The 20,597-nt window shown below is 42.9% G+C and overlaps 1 protein-coding gene across 3 annotated transcripts in view; it reads left to right on the forward strand.

Annotated features, from left to right (window-relative positions):
• dyrk1b (dual-specificity tyrosine-(Y)-phosphorylation regulated kinase 1B) overlaps positions 1-20,597 on the forward strand; it is a 71,016-nt gene that overhangs the window by 6,893 nt on the left and 43,526 nt on the right. The window contains exon 1 of one of the 3 annotated variants that reach the window (XM_015949520.3): positions 14,731-15,062. The exons of 1 other annotated variant lie outside the window; for it this stretch is intronic. In XM_015949520.3, coding sequence (XP_015805006.3) covers positions 14,960-15,062 — 103 coding nt within the window. In that variant the 5' untranslated portion in view covers positions 14,731-14,959. Of the gene's footprint in view, positions 1-14,730; positions 15,063-20,597 lie in introns of those variants that run through there. One more of the 3 variants, XM_054740671.2, reaches the window with a different exon arrangement.

Below are 20,597 nucleotides of genomic sequence, written 5' to 3' on the forward strand. Positions count from 1 at the left end.
TGATCACGGGTTTATCACGATTTTTTCCATTTTGATAATTTAGACGTTTTGAAAGTTATTTACCAGTAAATTAGGGTTGAAACAAATCATCAAATGGTTCAATGCATTAAATTCCTTCATTTTTTACTGATTCATAGCTTTGTAAAATGTGCGCACCACAGTCTGAACACCGTTTTCTGGCCCACAATGTGGTGATCTAGGTGCCATGAAGGACAATAAAAAATTGGCAAAGACACAAACCATTGTAAAAGGCGGAAATGGTCCAAAGTTTGGGATCAAGAATAAAACTACGGGCAGATTGGGTAGCGCTAATGCTAGCATGTAACACGCTCACAATCAAGTGGGATTCCGAAAAAACAATAATTGTGAATGACTAAACTCAACAAGCAGAAGAAAAATCCCCACCATCCTGCTTATTTGTTGATGTCTGCAGCGCTATGGAGCAGAACTGCAACAGATACCTGGACTGTGGTTGTTGCTTCGGGTCTGCACCACACACCCCAGCAGGGCTGTGGGAAGCTGTTGTAGTATGTGATTCACAAACGCTTCTATTTTTGAATGCAATTTAGACTGGATTATGTTGCCAACCCGTACATAATAAAATAGATATGCCACAATAACTTTGTTACATTGCCAGTCAACTTCAGGGTTCATTTCAAGATCATGGTTCAGATCTTTAGGGCCTTACATGGACAAGCACCATAATGCTTTGGTGTTTGGTGGTGAGGTCCAGTTACCAAAGCCTACTGGTTATGCAGCGCACCAGGCTAAAGACTAAAGGTGACAGATCGTTTGCTGCTGTGGCCCTCAGACTCAGGAATTCTCTCCCCCTGAGCCTGAGATCAGTGGACTCAGTGGTCTCCTTTAAAAAGCAGCTGAAAACTCACCTGTTCAGGCTGGCTTTGGTGTGATCTTCATCACCACCCTCTCCTCATTCTGCTCTTTCTACCAATTCCATCTTTCTTGGAATTCACTGGTTATCTCTTACTTATTTCTTTTCTCTTCCCCCTTTCTTAATTTTTTTTATCACATTATCCATCTATCCATCCATTTTCATCCGCTTATCCGGAGTCTGGTTGCGGGGGCAGTAGCCTAAGGCGAGAGGCCCAGACTTCCCTCTCCCCAGCCACTTGGGCCAGCTCCTCTGGGGGAATCCCAAGGTGTTCCCTGGCCAGGTGAGAGACATAGTCCCTCCACCGTGTCCTGGGTCTACCTTTAGGCCTCCTCCCGGTTGGACGTGCCCGGAAAATCTCACCAGGGAGGTGTCCAGGAGGCACCCTGACCAGATGCCCGAGCCACCTCAACTGGCTCCTCTCGATGTGGAGGAGCAGCGGGTCTACTCCGAGCCCCTCCCGAATGACCGAGCTTCTCACCCTATCTCTAAGGGAGAGCCCAGCCACTCTTCGGAGAAAACTCATTTCGGCCGCTTGTTTCCGTGATCTCGTTCTTTCGGTCACTACTCAAAGCTCATGACCACAGGTGAGGGTAGGAACGTAGATTGACCGGTAAATTGAGAGCTTCGTAATCTGACTCGGCTCTCTCTTCACCACGACAGACCGGTACAACGCCCACATCACTGCAGATGCAGCACCAATCCGCCTATCGATCTCACGCTCCAGTTTTCCCTCACTCGTGAACAAGACCCCAAGATACTTATGGGCCATTCCCATCAGTACCGGGTCGGCCCGGGCCGGGTAGCGTAGGTTGTTTACATATCTGGGTGGCCTGGTATTTTTCCGGGCCAACCAAGGCTCATTCTCAGCCCCATTCTCGAGGGGGTCTGCTTCAGGCCGACCAGGGCCAACACACCCACTGCTGACAGAAAATTCACACCTTCCATTAGAGCAAGCCTCTGATTGGTGGGTAGAATCAGCCCACATGGGCTTAAGGCAAGGATGTGTGGAATCAACCGGGCCAGGCTGGGGCCGACTGGGGCTACCCGGCCCGGGCCGACCCGGTACAGATGGTAATGGCCCATAAAACTCCTCCACTTGGGGCAGGACCTCATCCCTGACCCGGAGGAGAAGGTATTCTACCCTTTTCCGAATCAACACCATGGTCTCAGATTTAGAGGAGCTGATTCTCATCCCAGCTGCTTCACACTCGGCTGCGAACCGCTCCAGCGAAAGCCAAGTGGTGCTCGCTGCAGAACCACAAAGGTGGAGCTGCACCAGAAGGTGGAGCTGCACCAGGGTCAGCCCCACCCATTCCAGAGTCAGCCCCGTCCATTCCATCAGAGTCAGTACAATTCCTTCCAGTTGTCAGACTTGATAGCATTCTGGAACCAAAGAGGGTTTTATAGCTAAAAAATACAAGATTGAGGACGGAGGTGAGAAGTTAACTGAACAGTTTTTGTAAAGGTTCTATATAATTAAAAATCTAACTTTTGGAACTTTTTATCATGTTATATTGTCATTTCCTCATAAGAAACACGCCAAAGCCATTTTTGGCCTCATTCATGCATTTTCCTCCCATCTCAGCTTCAATTTGATCTCCTCCCCTGAAGTGGGTCTGGTCTTGGTTCTCAAATCTGGATATTCTGTGAATTTTCTGACAAATTATTTCTGAAATGACTTCTACTGAGACACCGCCAATAAACCATACATCCCATCTCCAAAGACACACTGGATAGGACAATTACATGTAACACCACTTACTTCATATCAGATGTGGTAGGGTAGAGGCTATGGAGGCAGGTTGGCATATAGTTTTGCGCAGGTTCGACTCCCAGTGGCAGAAATCTTAGGTAGATTACAACCCCTTTTCTTAATTTCTAGCTACACTTGCCAGTACTATGTTTACAACAATTTACTGGTATACCGTTTACAATATAATGACTAATGTGTTTATTTATTTATTCGTTTATTTAGCCAGTGTGAGTCCATTTGTGAGCAGAGTTTCAACTAAAATGCTGTTTAGGAACGACCAAATTCAAAGAACTTTTAGAGACATAAATATTTTGCTGAAAATAAACATTACAACAAAAATATAAACAAATTCAATGTTTCAGCTGGCTAAATAGATTGATGCCGACCTCACCGAGAATCGAACCAGCATCAGCTGAGGGGGAAGCAAAATTTGCTTCAGATGATCTTTCCACTGGACTACCAGAGCACATATGACAGTCACTCATGCTGTTGCACCACATTATTGTTAGAGCGGCTGTGGGCAGATATCTGCTAAAAGAAATCGTTTCATTTCAAGATGTATTCAGGCTTTGTCATGTAGCAAGTTATATTTATCTTGTTTAATTGGAGCATAGAACATAGCATTAACATTTGTAAAGTAGTAACAGCCATAATTCATGTGGGTCAGGTTAGTTTGCGATGAAGTTGGAAAACAAAAACGGAAGTCAGTGGGCTAGGCTGAGTTTGCGTGAATGGGCGGGGCTGACCCTGGTGCAGCTCCACCTTATGGTGCAGCTCCGCCTTTGTGGTTCTGCAGCGAGCACCCTCTCGCGAAAGCTGAAGATCACGTTCTGAAGAAGCCAACAGGACCACATCATCTGCAAAAAGCAGAGACCTGATCCTCAGGCCACCAGATGCCCTCCACATCTTGGCTGCACCTAGAAATCCTGTCCATAAAGGTTATGAACAGAATCTGTGACAAAGGGCAGTCTTGGCGGAGTCCAACTCTCACTGGGAACGAGCCCGACTTACTGCCGGCAATGCGGACCAAGCTTTGACACCAGTCATACAGGGGCCTAACAGCCCGTATCAGAGGGCCTGGTACCCCATACTCCCGGAGTACCCCCCACAGGGCCCCCCGAGGGACGCGGTCAAACGCCTTCTCCAAATCCACAAAACACATGTAGACTGGTTGGACCAATTCCCATGCACCCTCCAGGATCCCCCTAAGGGTACAGAGCTGGTCCAGTGTTCCACGGCCAGGACGAAAACCTCATTGCTCCTCCTGAATCCGAGGTTCAACAATCCGACAGACCCTCCTCTCCAGAACCCCTGAATAGACCTTACCAGGAAGGCTCAGGAGTGTGATCCCCCATAGTTGGAACACACCCTGTGGTCCCCCTTTTTAAATGAGGGGACTACCACTCCGGTCTGCCAGTCCAGTGGGACTGCCCCCGATGTCCACGCGACATTGCAGAGCGGCGTCAGCCAACACAGCCCCACAACATCCAGAGCCTTAAGGAACTCCGGGCAGATCTCATCCACCCCCCGGAGCCTTGCCACAGAGGAGCTTTTTAACCACCTCAGTGACCTCAGCACCAGAGATTTGAGAGGCCAACCCAAAGTCCCCAGACTCTGCTTCCTCACTGGAAGACGTTTCAATGGGATTGAGGAGGTCTTCGAAGTATTCTGCACACCGATCCACAACGTCCTGAGTAGAGGTCAGCAGCACACCATCCCTTCTATAGATAGTGTTGGTAGCGCACTGCTTTCCCTGCTTGAGGCGCCGGATGGTGGAGCAGAATCTCCTCGAAGCTGTACGGACGTCTTGCTCCATGGTGTCACCGAACTCCTCCCATGCCCGGGTTTTTGCCTTGGCGACCACCCGAGCCGCGTTCCGCTTGGACTGCTGGTACCGGTCAGCTGTCTCTGGAGTCCCACGGGCCAAAAAGACCTGATAGGGATGCTGTCAAGCTGAAGAAAGAGTCCTAACCGCTGGTGTCCACCAGCGGGTTCGGGGGTTGCCACCACAATAGGCACCAACGATCCTGCGACCACAGCTCCGGTCGGCCGCCTCAACAATGGAGGCACAGAACAGGGTCCATTCAGACTCAATGTCCCCCGTCTCCCCCGGAACATTTTTGGAAGTTCTGTCGGAGGTGGGAATTGAAGCTCCTTTTGACAGGAGACTCTGCCAGACATTCCCAGCAGACCCTCGCGATACATTTGGGCCTGCCTGGTCTGACCGGCATCCTCCCCCACCATCTGAACCAACTCACCACCAGGTAGTGGTCAGTTAGCAGCTCCTCCCCTCTCTTCACCTGAGTGTCCAAGACATGGGGCCGCAGGTCAGATGAAACAACAACAAAGTCGATCATCGAGCTGCAGCCTAAGGTGTCCTGGTGCCAAGAGCACATATGGACACCTTTATGTCTGAACATGGTGTTCATTATCGACAATCCATGACTGGCACAGAAGTCCAATAACAAAACACCAATAGAATTCAGATCAGGGGTTCGTTCCTCCCAACCACACCTCTCCAGGTCTCACTGTCGTTGTCCTCTTGAGCGGTAAAGAGGGAGTCACTGGAAGGAGCGCTTTCCAGCACCCCCTCCAAGGTCTCCACAAAGGGTGGGTAGTCTGAACTGTAGTTTGGTGCATAAGCACAGACCACAGTCAGAACCTGAACCTGTCCCCCCACACGTAGGTGGAGGGAGGCTACCCTCTCATTCACTGGGGTAAACCCCAACGTACAGGCACCAAGATGAGGGGCAACTAGTATGCCCACCCCTGCTCGGCGCCTCTCAGTGGGAGCAACTCCAGAGTGGTAGAAAGCCCAACCCCTCTCAAGGAAACCGGTTCCAAAGCCAGAGCCATGCGTTGAGGTGAGTCCGACTATATCTAGTCGGAACCTCTCAACCTCACACACCAACTCAGGCTCCTTCCCCACCAGAGAGGTGACAGTCCATGTGCCAAGAGCCAGCTTCTGTAGCCGAGGATCAGACCGCCAAGGTCCCCGCCCTCGACTACCACCCGTCACACACTGCACCCAACCCCTTTGTCCCCTCCCACGAGTGGTGAGCCCATTGGAAGGGGGACCCACGTTTCCTCTTCGGGCTGTGCCCGGCTGGGTTCCATGGGTGAAAGCCTGTCCACCAGGAGCTCGCCAACATTCCCCACCTCCAGGCCTGGCTCCAGAGGGGGGCCCCGGTGACCCACGTCCGGGCGAGGGAACACGGTTTCCATTTATATAGTTCATCATAAGAGGTCTTCAGGCTGCTCTTTGTCTGATCCCTCACCCAGGACCTGTTAGCCATAGGTGACCCTACCAGAGGTAGAAAGCCTCAGACAACTTAGCTCCTAGGATCATTGAGACAGTCAAACCCCTCCACCACGGTAAGGTGGCAGCCCTGGGAGAGTCACCGGAAGGTATTAAAATTTTTCTAATTTTTCTGATTTTTTTTAGTATTCTATCTTTTTTATTTCTTTGTTTTATTTTTGTTCTTGTGAAGCGCCTCATGATTTTTATCTTGAGAGGTGCTATACAAAAGTACCTGTTTCCTGACTACGCAGAGGAAGGGTTTGGCCCCTCTCTCTACACAATCAGGATAAACAGTACTTTGGTCGGCAGCCATGGTGAAAATGCTCGCTAAAACATAAACAAATGTCCCCAAACCACTAAGAGATTAAGCAAGCTAGCGGCTAGTGCTAGCATTATAATTGGTTGTGGTGCCCTTCAACGATTCATAATTGTGTATGCCCGCATTGTAGTGTATCAATTATTAGATCATTTTTCTCATTTTATTACATTTTATTTATTTAGTATTTCCACATTAGAAGATGTTGGGCAGCTCAGATTAAAGCAGAAGTTCACTGAGAAGCATTTAACTCCTTTTCCACACTGGTAGCATCAGCGTCGTGTATTGACAACGTATTGGTTTACTCGACAGCTTTGCTGTGAGACAGTACACATGGGAGAAACTCTGCTGTGCTCCTCGCTTAACTCGAGATCACAAAATCCCTCAAGACTTCAATGTTCATGTTTCATCCGGACCAAAATAAGTGACGCACATACACACAGCACTGAATGCACACGCGAGTAGCGAATGTAACTTAACCTTCTCTAAGCCATGGCGGACAACGTGGACCCCGGTGAAGTGCAAAAAAGACAGAAAATGTCAAAGGTGTGGGACCATTTTTCACTTCGTAAGGCAGAAAACGTAGTCCAGTGTAAATACTGTAAAATGGATCTAGCCTACCACAACACCACATCCTCGATGCTGCAGCACCTGACCCGGAATTATCCACATGTAAAAGTCACTTCTGCAAGTGGACTCGGAACCTCTACAAGATAATGCATTTTAGCCTGTATTTCTATATGTTCTGCGGACACTGTGCAACTTTTTCGTTTGTAGCACTCGGTTTCAGCTCACACTGTGCGTCTGGTAGCAACACGTTGGACTTAAAATGTGCTAAGAATAGCAGTTTTTACAACACGTCTGACTTTTTACTGTGTTGTTATTGATGTCTGTTGTCCCTCGAGATTGCTGCAGGAGGACACAGGTATTTAAGAGAGTGATGGAGGAAAACGAAAGAAAGTAAATAAATGTTTTGTGATCAGTATAATTTGACATAACCACAGCAAACACGCTTTCTCGACAATCCTTATTGTGTGAGAAAAGAAAGTGTAGAAATTAAAACGGACGTGTGTTAATAGGGAAATGGCTGGCGAGCCATGTTTGCGCATGCGCCATGAGCGGTTCTGGTGCTGGTAGATTCTCGCACAAGGGGAAAATTGGCTCAAGTTGTATACTTATTTTGTGCACAGGCATTTGTTTACTGTGAAGTAAAGTTGAAGTGCTGAAGTTTTGAAAACTAATTTTGAATAAAACTTGAAGAATAACCGGCAATTGCTTGCTCATTTTAAGAGGTCTTTCATATTTTATAACATGCTTTTTGATATAATGGTTTACAAACACAAAAGGGTAATTTATTAGAGTACTCGATTAATCGATAAAAGATTCCATAGAGTACTCGATTACAAAAATATTTGATAGCTGCAGCCCTACATGTTTGACATTGCAGTTTGATGTGAAATATAATGTTGTTCCTCTCCACTGCCAGGATTAAAGCCATAAAAACACATACCGGTAGTTGCACTTCTCAGAAGATGCTGGGAATAAATAAGCCATTAGGTCACTTGTATTGACATAATCTACATAGATATGAAATTGCATCACTGCAATAGTCTTTTACTTTGAAAATTATTGGAGGTTTTACACTGAAAAGGTGTGTGATTTTCTGTCTAGCCCTATGTTAACTGCGGAAACTGACATGTTCCAGACGTGGCTCGTGGCAAAAATACAACCCATACCTATCTTTAGTGGCGTGGAGAGCCGCTTCTGGGACGCCTGAAAATTTCTGCGTCGCGGCTGGTTTGAATCACCAACCCCATAATGGATGCAATTGGAAGCACTTATGTTCTGCTGCTGTTTGGCACAGCTGATGCTTCCGGTGTGAAGTAGTTGTAATACCTTTGAAATGCGATCGGTCACTCAGAGTATAACATGCAGGCTGAACGTGAAATGGTGTTCTAGGCTGACTGGAAAGAGTTAGTTTCTAATCTAAGAAATAGTGAGACCAACTGCACAACATATGGTATAAATGTTTCATTAAGATTGTGTCATTTTTATTGAATTTTAATTATTTACTTTTTTCTGTTTATAGCTGTGTGTTTTAATGGTGAATGTTTTGTAACTTGGAGTGATTTGTGCTGCCGCCTATCTTGACCAAGTCTCCCTTGAAAAAGAGAATCAGAATTGTGTTATATTGCCAAGTAAACAAGAGTCTTAACATGGTGCAAACATACAAGTGAAAAATAGGATGCATCAAAAAAAGATTATAAATAATAAACATAAGAAACATAAAAAATTGAATAAAACAGAATAGTATAGCCTTACTAAATAACATATAATACAAAATATTTCTAATGTTGCATTAACCTTATCAAATCATGTCTTCCTATTTTTTTTACATTCTTTTTCCTGTTGCTCTTATTGTGAAGGAATTTAAAGAAGTCATACCTTAGTTTGACTTTGTCAGGATAATAAAGACCTTAATCAGACTTGTTTGGCTAAACAATAATAACAACAATATGGAGCATCCACCCCTCCTTTACTCTGCTTTTCAGAACAGTTATTTTTGTATTTTTGAAGCCCATAAGTCACCAGACTACACAGCCCTGCTCAGTAATCAGACTTCATGGGTTTTGGAACTCGTCAAGTCTTTTTGGTGTTTATGTAAAAAGATAATGTATTGATAGTTTAGCAGAGGCAACAGAGAGAGATTTACTTGAAAAAATGCATCAGTGTTGAAATTTAAACTAATCACTTTTTAAGGATTATGTTTACTGTAATCTGTTTTTTCTAGATGATACAAATATTTAGTTTGAAGTGGGGGGTGTAAAGTGTTTTTGAAGATGGTTACAAATCAAATATGTAAACTAGTAAAAGGTTTTTAATAGAAAATATTGATAAACTGTGATAATATTAAAGTAAGTGCATTGTTACATCCTCTTTAATAAGTTGCTTTGGATAAAAGCATCAGCCAAATATATAAAAATAAAAATGAAGGTATGTGATATAATGATACAGTAAATTATAGCAATTAGAATCATAACCCTCATATAGTGTAATTAGTGTGAAGCAGCCATGTAACCTAAAACTAAACTAGCTAAACAGAACTATACATTATACGGATTACATCAAAGAGCCATACGCTTATTTAATAAAGCTGTTTTCATGAGAATACTAAGATTTTATACTATACTTAAAACTTGGACAAAGTCTGGTATAAAACTGAATAAGCATATGCAGCTTACACACGCATGTATATCAACATGTAACACACACACACACACACACACACACACACACACACATATATATATATATATATGTATGTATATATATATATGTATATATATATGTATGTATATGTGTGTGTGTGTGTGTATATATATATATACATTGTGTGTGTGTATGTGTTTTGACACATGCCACCAAACTGAACCTTGTGTTTTATTCCTTTTGCCGTTGTCGCTCCTTGATTTTGCCTTTGGCTCTGTGGCACCACCAAGTGCTTAGAAGGAGAAGGTTATCTCCAAGTATGAATTGCTCCTCCACTTCTTCCTGAAAGCACCCTGCAGTAGCTGCATGGTTATTCTGCTCCTCTATCTTTCCTCTGCATCATGTTTACCTAGCAACAAGCATCACTCGCAGCTGGCCATTCTATTGGTCATTTGAAAACGCACTGGGGACCAATGGCAGGGCTGTTGCCATGGTGTAGTGTGGAGTTGCCGGGTGGAATTTTGCTGCAAGGCGCTGGAGTCTCAGAGTCCGCTCTCTTCGTCAAACTGCCGGTGTAATCTCTATTGTCTGACCGTTCATACAGCTGAATGTGATTTAGTGGAAGCCAATCAGTATGTTTGTGAAAAGAAGTAAATGGAATACAAAAGATTGCTTTATTCACCATAAGAGGATGTTTCTCAAGACAGGAAATAACATCAGCTGAGCAGAAAACCACAAAACGATCCACATAGTTCCATGTTTTCTTGAATTTTTCATCAAATAAAGCCAAATATGTTGCTGTATTTTTTTTATTTAACACAGTTTAACAAATCAAGTTAATTTTGTACTTTAATAAGGAAACAACTACGTTGTTTTGTAACAAACAGAAAATAACAATCAAGCACTGCTATAAAATGAACAATGCAGAGGTGAAACGTATTCATGAGAAAATAGATGAAGCTCCTGGTGAGTTACACAGAAAAGCATCTGTAATGAGAAGTGTTTCATTTCCAGCAACATTATGCAATATAGGGAACTGCTAACGAAAGATCTAACTTGATTATTTTTTATTTTATACACAAGCTGTCCAGCCTTTAATCTGTGAACATTTTCTAATTCAAGTCTTTGGGTCAGGAAAACGTTTGGCTTTGTAGCAATTTTCTTTCCTTTTTTGTGTTTTTAAGAAGCTTGTAGAGGGTTAACTGTCATTACCCTAACCATTCACTCCTTTTCTTGTTTAAATTCAGTCTAATTAAAAGACATACATGTACTGTAGAACAGGGTTGGTCACGCATTTTCAGCTGGTGAGCTATGTTCACAATAGCCGTTCAGAGCCATCTGATTGTCTGTTTGTGGGTGTGTGTAGTTGGGGGTGAGGTGGGGGTGTGATCACCTTGGTTACCAGCTTGTTATGACTATGCACTTTTGGTCATTTTGTCAGCATTTTTTTTAGTCTTGTGCGCATGGGAAATATTTATGTACATAGGGCTGGGCGATATCCCGATATTTTTAAAATATCAATATAATTTCAAACGAGAACAAAGATGACTGTTGCATTTATATCTATATAAATATGCAACCAAAATATTTCTATATTTCTCTATTTGCATATTTCTAAAGTTAGCATACGCAGCTAACCACTAGCTTGCCCTAGCTGGCCGTATTGCCCACACAAGCATGGCATTTGAAGGGTTAACATGGTGCTTCTCGTACACTCACACCTTGACTGTGGTCTTCGTCACCACATGAAAAAACAACACCAACGGATTTTTGGTTTGTGTTTTTTGAACTACAATCTTTCTCTTTTATATTCACCAACAGAGAAGTGACATGTGCTAATTGTCTTTTACTACCCAAAAAACTAAGGAAAACTGTAGTTGTTATATTGTATCAAGGTCTTCCGACCATGCATCATTATGATTGCACTGCCATACGCTGACTTGACTTTGTTCTCTGTGTTTAGCCTAGGTTACAGATCATTTAAATAAAATAAAGGCGCCTTGCCTTTAATCAAGATGTGTCCTGGATCTGCTGGTTTGATGTAAATAAATACATTATTTTTATGAGAAATCATCCAATAAAGTTTGAATTTACTTATTTTTTCTTCTCTTACATTCTGCTCTACAGTGATGGAGTGATTTATAGATACAATGACTGCAGTGACCATAACACCTATAGTGTATAATGTTTCTGTAGCCCTGCTCTTTAGTTGATGTATGATATATATATTTTTTATAAAAGTAAACCGTTTTCAAACTTTTACCAAAAGCACACATCAATTGTTTTGATGATCTTATTGCAAAATCTGAACCAGCTGGGCTATAATTGTTGGTTATGAAGCATCTGGTCCGATCATATAGATTGTTGTTCTGCCTTGTTATAATATAACCTGTTTATTTACCTATATATTTATATTTATTTATATAACCTGTTTTTCTGATTGCGAACTTTTAAATGCAAAGCCATGACTAAACTACATGTATTAAATAGCAATCATTTATAATGTTCATTAGCCTCCATGGCTTTAATAGGCCTTGAATTTGATAAATACAGTTAGTCTTTTCTAGTTGACATTATATGTTAATCACTAATTGGTTAAAGATGAACAGCGGATGCACGATCAGATGTATTAGTGGGAGCAGGCTTTTGATGGGGAGTTTTCCTTTAAGGAGCTGTCAGCTGGTTTATGACACTGCTGAGCTGTTCCCAGGCAGCATTGTGCCTGATTTAGATAGAATGCTCGGGTAGCAACAGTAACAACTAGCTTCGGCTGGTTTGTGAGGACAAGTCAAAGATCTCAGCTGTAGGGAGTCACTCAGGACCATGTGCTTGAGGAGGCCTGCTGCCCCTGCCCCCCGCTCGTGCTGAATTTCTACCCCCACCCTCTCTGTCTCCATGTCCCTCTTTCCATTTCTACCTGACATCTTCAAACAATTTCCGCGTCACTCCCAACTTGCTCTTTTTGACAGTGAGACAGAGTTGAGCGCCCCTCCCACATGCCGGGTCATCGCCCAATCACAGTCAGGGACAGGACTTTCTTCAGCCAATGGGATCGCAGTTGCCTTGGCGTCGGGTAGCAACAGGGCCATGGGAGGGAGCGTGGTGATTGAAGGTAGAGGCTGCGTCTCACAGAACATACCAGGCTGAACAGAGAGAAACTTTTGTGTCCATTAATTACAGTTATGATTTAACTGTGGTCATTTTGAGTTAAATGTTAAAAAACAGAGGTGTTTTTTGAGATCCAGCAACTTGATTAAAGGCAAAGAAAATCATTTTGTTTGATTCTTGTCGGAAAGCTGAGATTTATTAGATCTCCCGCAGAAAGTTGCGAGCTGTTCTGATCTGACTGTTTGAAGAGTGTGGTTATATTGTCCATGTATGCCTGTATAATAAGTTCTAGTATATATATCCTGCTGTTACTATAAATGGACAAGACTGGAGAGGGTTGCTCGGAGAGTCTACTCTGGCCGGAGGGACTCCCGTCCTCCTGCTCAGTATGTCGTTGCGTTTAATGAGTGCAGTTCAGTCTTCTGGTTGTAACCCGTCTGACATTTCTGGTCAAATTAATTCTGCGTTTATTGTGATTTTGTTTTCATCACATAAGTCTGTCCCTGTCGTTGCTATGTGAACGCTAGGTGTTTCTGCTTCACAGTCCAGCTCCGACCACCCCCGCCGCTGGCAGTGGTACGGTCCGGTCTGAGGGCGGGAGCGGGGGGGGGGGACCGAGCTCCGGAGAAGCACAGATTCCGTCTACGGAGGAGCAGGGAATGGGAAACGGGCGAGAAAAATGACTCAAAACCGCCCTTGTGAGAGTTTCCACCTCGAAGGGATAAAATGATCGCCTCAAATTGAGAGTCGAGGACGGGAGCACAAAGTCTTGTGAGAAAGCCGGCGGAAGCGCACCGAGGAGAAGGCCCCTCAGGAGGCGGCGGACAGAAAGCTCAGGAACTCCGGATTTGGCTTCGTTTGTTTACTTTGATGCATCTTTCAGACTTGTTTGTGAATGTACTAGCGTGTGATTACCTCAAAGTCTGACTCTGTGGTGGATTGTGATATGTTCTGGTGAACGGAAGGCGGTACCGGTTTGCTTTGGTCGGTGTCTTTTTTCTCCTGTGTGCGTTTCTTCGGAACGAGGAAGCCTTTGGATTTGGATCTAAACCTTTCTGGCATCTGTCCTGATGATCGGAGTATCCTGAGTGTCACAGAGTTCAGTTCGTGACTGTGGAGCGCAGTCTGGAACTTACTGACGCGTTTCTGCGGCTGCAACAAGTAGCCCCGGATTGGTTTGTTTACATCTGTTTTCTCGCCCGCTGGACATGCAGACCGCTGTGGAGACAACAGATTATTGTCTGGGACCTGGCGCAGACCGATCCCCTGTTTAAGTCTGTGTTACCAGATCCACTCGGACACCCAGAATCTTGTCGGATCAAGCTCGGTGAAGCTGTTTGTGTCACCGGATTCACAACTCCGCATTGCCCCCACCACCCCCACCCCAGCCCTCTCACTGTCCAGCGGACAAGTCCCACCCGAAAGACAGCTATTTGACATATTTTTAGTTTAAGGGATGGGGTAAAAGGAGACGAGAGGAAATTTGCCCACCTTTTACCTTTTTTTTTCTCCTCCTATCCTCATTGCCCCCCACCACCACCTCACAGGGCAGGCAAGGGTGGCAGAGACCTGACTAAACAGGTTCATGTGCCAGACTAGAGGTGTAGCCGAGTGTGAGAAGTTTAAAAACACAATAGGTTACATATTCAGATTTATGTGGAACTCAATGACCATGTAGCCTGATCCACTGTGTAGGACTGAACTGGACCCACAAGGCCTGCTCTAGATAAAAAGATGGGTACAAATTTAGACATGCATTTTTGTTTATACCTGCCATGGACTAGGTGAACATATCAAAAATAACTGGAGTTTATGCTTTGATCACATTTGTTTCAACTCCTAATCACACAAGAATTGAAGATAATTCTTTTCACTGCCTGAAAGAAAAGTCACCAGCGGTCTGAAGCCTGCAGCCCACAAGCAGGATGCATGAAACTGCCAAATCCTTCGCAACAAAAGGCTAACCCTTAAAAGCCAAATATCTCTTTCCTTCCTGTCCCCTTATCCACACAAAACAGGAAAAAAAAAAATATATATATATATATATATATATATGTTGTGAGAAATCTATATATAGAGAGTAGCTCCACATGAGACAGATTTCATCCTTTATATTTTTACTTCAGAAAGACAAGCTGCCTGTAAACCTGTTGGTTGCCTTAGAAGTATGTCAAACAGAGTGAAAAACTAGCAAATGAAGAAGGTGCCTTCTGATTGGTCGGTCAGTTTCCCACCATTTTAAGCTTCATGTATTTAGTTGGATGTATTGTGTTGAAGTGAACTTTGAAAGTGAAAAAACCCTTTAGTTGCCTGACTACCGCAACCTATCAGTGCTCAGTGTTTCCCAGCTGGACTGAACTTATACCCAAATTTTTCATGGTTGTCACGTCGTCATCTGTGGAGGACAAGACTGTACCTTCCTGCAGGATGGTCCAATCAGATCCGTGGATATCTTCAGCTCTGCTTCGTAAGAACAAGAGTCAGTACACACAAAAAGCACACTAACCCACTGACAAGCTATGATGATGTGAGCTTTGTTTTTGTTTTCACTGTTGGCACAATCCAATCAAGCTGCTTCCATGCTTGTGTGTATGTTTGTTGGTGCTGGGTTGTGTGTCTTGGTGCTGGGTAGCGAGTGTGTGTGTTGGTGCTTGCTTGAGGGGTTTGATTTGTAGGTTGGGTTGACACAAGGAGCAGTCTCTTGTCTTGAGTATGACCTTTAGTGAGAGTATGTGGTTCTGCTCAGGGTTAGTTCAAGTTAGGGCTGCTCGATTAATCAAATTTTAATCACAAATACAATCTACGTTTTGAACGATTATAAAAACATTAAAAGTGGATGATTTTCTCCTTCCTCGCAGTTTACTCCCGCACTGCTCCGAGTGGCAAATCGAACAGACTTTCCACACAGTGTTGCCAACTTAGCAGCTTTGTTTTTATTTCTAGAAACTTTCCAGACCCCCTTTGTGTCTTTTTTTCCCAAAAGCACCTGGCGAACACGCTAGCAACATTTCTGACTGCGCTTATTTTCTCTCTATAGAACTTTGTCAACGAGGTTCTCTGCAGGTTAGCAAAACACCCAGCCTGCGTTCCGGACATTAGGAAAGGGAACGATGTGTGCATGTGCAGCATGATCACGATATATCGACTGACCAATCATAAACCTTTCTCAGTGGATTTCACTTGCTCAAAAAAAAAATAGCTGTTTTACAAGCTAAATAAATTCAAGGCCATATCTGAAGTGGACTTAAATTTCATTAGGGCTACAAACTCCCACGTAATGATTGTAAGACATGCGTTTGACTGTCTTCCTGCGTTCTCACGCCACACCTTTAATTTCTCATGCTGATAAAGAATAATAGTTCATCGTGCTGCTGTACACAATCCACTAGAGCATCGCTGGAGAGGGCTAACTAGTTATTATGCATCAGGTTGTGGACGTTCACTACACACTACACTTCACATAGAAGTTTATTGTTTTTCTTTTTATAATTACAAATATTAGCATTGTATAGCTCTCTTTTGTTGTCAGTAGTTGGAGTATTTGTTTTCTCACATTGGATTTGTATCGGGTAGGCTAAATAAGTTAAACTTCAGCCTATACTCTTTCAAACTACGACCAATTGTATCGGCTCGTTTAGACGAAGAATCAGGAATTGTGTTTGTGATTATCTTGTTTTTTTCATGTATTTTTCTTTTTCTTTACCTCTGATTGTACCTTGTGCAATGTTATGGCTGAATAAATAAATAAATAAATGTTAGTTAAATATCGTCAAAATAATCAAGATCTCAATTTCAGTCTAAATAATCGTGATTATCATTTTTCCATAATTGAGCAGCCCTATTTCAAGTTAATCCAAACCTTTTATTCCTTTTAGATGAACTGTCGGATTCAGAAAATTTTAGTGGTGGGCACATTTACTGGAGCCAGACTGATAACCAGAGTTTGTTCATTTTTTAACATTGAAGGGAACATATTGCTGGTACTGGTCAGATGTTATGCACTAGAGCATACTGTTGTATCAGAAACTGTATGGTTTACTTCGCCACCTCCATTTCACATGTCACAGTGGCCTCAGGCAGGATACAGAACCACTGAAAGGCCCAGTAAGTGTGTGTGAGGCAGAAACACTAGGGCTGCAAACTGAAGAGCTGCTAGTTGTGTGCGTTACCAGTAGATGCTGTGTAAGAGGCAAGGTTGGGAAAATTTGCCAAGCGATATTCGTGGGCTGTTTAGAATGTTTGTGGGACTGACACACTTCACGCAGCAACCCACCAATCTCAATCGTTCTTAATCAGTTTGCAGAAGCAGACCACAAAGAGTCCTCTTGTGAGAGACTATTGTGTGTTTTCCACATTTCTTTGGCTATTTCACGTGTCAGTCAACATACATACGGTGTTTTAATTGGTTTGAGCTGCACCTGTGTGAATAGTGTGGTTGCAATTAGGGCTGTCGCGGTTGAGGAATTCCCCCTGCGGTGATTCAGGGTGGCTTAATATTGTGGTGTGCGATATTATTGCAGCCCTTTTTTATTGCAGTACTATCTAAACATAATGTTTACACATTTAAAAAAGGTTAAAAATTGCCGTGCCTTCTTTAATAACACTTTACTGAATGCAGATCAAAGGGCAGTAACAACACAGATCGCAGTAACGTTTGTTTCTCCGACAGTCGGAGTCCGACTGAACTTAAAAACAACAAAATTCAGGAGATTAAACTTTTAAATGCAAATTTGGCTGCAGCATCTAACAAATAAGAAACAAGTCCCCATTTTGTTTAGTTGTTTAAAATCAAGCATAAAAAATTACATGTACCGGGCGCGCGCGCGCCGGGGGGCGGGCGCACTATCATTTCACTTTCACACACACGAATGACGGTGATTTATAGCTCGGTCACGTCCTTGTTACCTACAAGGAAAACCAGCATGTTAACCATGTACGGTTTGAGAGAGGATCTGAGAGGGGTGGCAACATTTGCAGCAACACTGAAAACCCTCTCGGATGGTGCGCTCGTTGCACTAACACACACGTACTTGCGTGCGACTGGCGAGCAAAGGGAATCTCTCCCGGTTGTTGCTCCACCATGTCAGGGGGTTTCTTTAGGGTGGATGCATTCCTCCTGCAGGTAGCGAGTGAGCTCCAGCTCGGCTCAAACTCTCTTCGGGACGGCTGCAGAAGCAGTGCTTGTCCGGGACTTCAGCAGGTCTCCGAGCATTTATTTATTTATTTATTTTTGCCGCTGGTGGCAGCTCTGTCTCGGCCAAGGACTCTGACTGCGCAGCAGCTGACGTACTGAAAACCAAAGTGCTCCCAAAGGAGCGAAGTAACATTTCGTTTTGATACCAGTGCAGCCATCCTTCTCAACATGCATCATTGAGTTGAACCAAGTTCAGTAATCGCGGTGGCCCATGATGCAGCGCGGTGGGCTTCTTCATATTGCGATATTTCATTTTTGCGGTTACCGCGACAGCCCTAGTGGCAATAGGGCTTGGCAGTGTGTCGTCAATTCAATATGATACGTTGAGCAGCTCACCGCCATAACAATAATGGGCGATAACTACCGTACTGCCAAACAAGAGTTTGTCCACTAGATGGGGCTGTGATAGCACAATAAACCTATTCATTGCAATTACTTTATTTGCTACGTAATAAAAATTGTAAAACTAAGTACTAAGTACTTTTGGTTAAGATTTACTAATTCTAAGCACAGCTGTACAAAAGCTAACTAGAATTTCCTGCAAACAGTATTCAAGAGTCTGTCTCTTATATTTTAAACATAGACATTACAAAGAGCTTGTATCACTTGAATATTATCACATTTGAGTTGCTAAGTAATCAGGTGTGGGCCAAATGTCGGTGTACCGAAGATGGTGGTGGATGTGTTATCTTGGCTTGTTTCTACAGTTTGACTTTTTTTATATCAGCATCATTCTTGCTTAATCTCACATTTCACCAAATGATTGATGAAGCATTTGTTTGGGTACAAGATTTACCATGGCCACTTCCTGCTGCAGAAGCTAGCTGAGCATCCGCTTACTCCTGCTGCTGGCCCTTATCCACTGCCACCATTCGTTGCTTCAACATTTGAATCATCCTCCATCACCGTCTTTCTCTTCTTGTTACAGACTGGAGGGGTCTTAAAGGGACATGGACATTGCGTAGTACAAGTACATGCGTCGTTCCATTGTTAAAAAAAACATTTACGCAGGTTATGGTCACAAATTTTGGTAATGGTAAATTTTCAGTTTATCAGCCGATAGATTTTGCCCCAGTAGAGGGCATAACCTTTCACCTATTGTGTCCTTATTAGGCATATATCATTAGTACCACAATAATCATCCTTCTAATGATTGCCCTTTAAAAAGATGGGTGAAGGGCTTGACCGATCGCTAATGGTTGATAAATTGGTCTAATCACCCAACCTCAGTGAGAGGTCACTGAGACTGTAGAAGACAGTGAGAGTGGTTTTGGTCATCTAATGTAGGATTGACATTCAACAGTAGCTCTCTCATTCGTTTATCTGTTGTAGGTCTTATGTTTGTAAAGGATGCAAAATACATCGCAAATGTATTGTCATTGCGATTTTAGCATGCGCAATACGAAGGCAAGGATGATCGGCTAAAATGTATGCTACAAACCGAAGCATGTTTTTGGCAAATCAAATAGAGCCCTTCACCCATATGGCCAATCAGGTGGGTTCTTATCTGTTAGATGCCCTCCTCCAAGGCGGACAGCACATAATTTGGATGGCTAGCAAACACCTGCGCAAGCTTTGTTCTGCTCTTTCTGCTGATTCTGCTTTTCCCAGGATCCACTGATTGCCTTTTCTTGTTAATTTTCTTTTTTCTTTTCCTCGCATCTTTTGATCACATTTTTTGCTTTTCCCATTTTTTATGATCTAATAATACATATAGGGGAAGCTGTACCTTAATTTAATCACCTTGAAATTAATTTAATGTTTTTAAGCACATGAATTTGCCTGGGGTTTGTGTGTTTTCTTGTCAGGATGATAAAGACACAAGCTGATGACTCACATATATATTTCCCATATCACATTGACTTTCCTTATATTGTGCAAATGAAGAGAGCGTTTAAAAAATTTCATCTCAACAATTAAGTTGAAATAAAAAAACTGTCATTTATTTTTCTTTTTGGTAAACTGATTTCCAATTGGTGATACTAACCGTATGTCATTTATCCACACAGTAAACATTAAACCATTAACTGTTTCTGTCAGCTGAGCGTCTACAAAGTACAGGTGGTGGTGTTGCATTCTGTACTTTTTAACTTTTCCTTTTTCCAAAACAAGAGCAATTTATTTTTGTTGTTTAGAATAGTTGTTTCTTGTTTTTATTTTCTGACTAGAAACTGTTTTTCTCCATCTGACATGAAGAGGAACCATGGTTCCTGTTCCTTCGATGTGGCTGTTTATAATAAGTTGATGGTGGCTTTAGTCATCTGACATCGTAGTGATGACCGTTCACACCAGGTTCACACTTGATCAGACTATTTGCTGCCGCTGCTCCGTGGATGTGTGGTGATTTTCAATAATGCTGCAAAACTAAATCCTAAGTACTTTTAGTTGTTAGGATTTATTTAAAAAACTAAGCACTACTGAACAAAAGTAATACAAAGTATTTAAGGTACAATTTCAAATTCTAAACATTGATATTACATCACTTGAAATTTTTCACATTTGATTTCAAGTAAGGTAGTTTTTCTGGGGTTTGTGTGTTTAGAGTGGTGGATTGTTTTGGATCTTCAGTGTATATCTGAGCTTTAAGGCCAGAGAATATATAGAGTTTGATGAGACTAAGATGCCATCTTCGTCTGTTCCATTTGTCCCACAGCCATGATTCTGCCCTCCATTAAGCTGCCTGCCAATGTTTGACCTGTTTATTTTAGCAGTTTTATCTTTTAGCCACATGAAAATAATTTATTTCCAGCTGATCTGGATGAAATAGTTGTGTTTACTTAATTCTGTCAAAAGCAAACAGATCTCTCAGAATGTTAGTCA

This window comes from Nothobranchius furzeri, chromosome 5 (genome assembly GCF_043380555.1).
Source record: "Nothobranchius furzeri strain GRZ-AD chromosome 5, NfurGRZ-RIMD1, whole genome shotgun sequence".
NCBI lineage: Eukaryota > Metazoa > Chordata > Actinopteri > Cyprinodontiformes > Nothobranchiidae > Nothobranchius > Nothobranchius furzeri.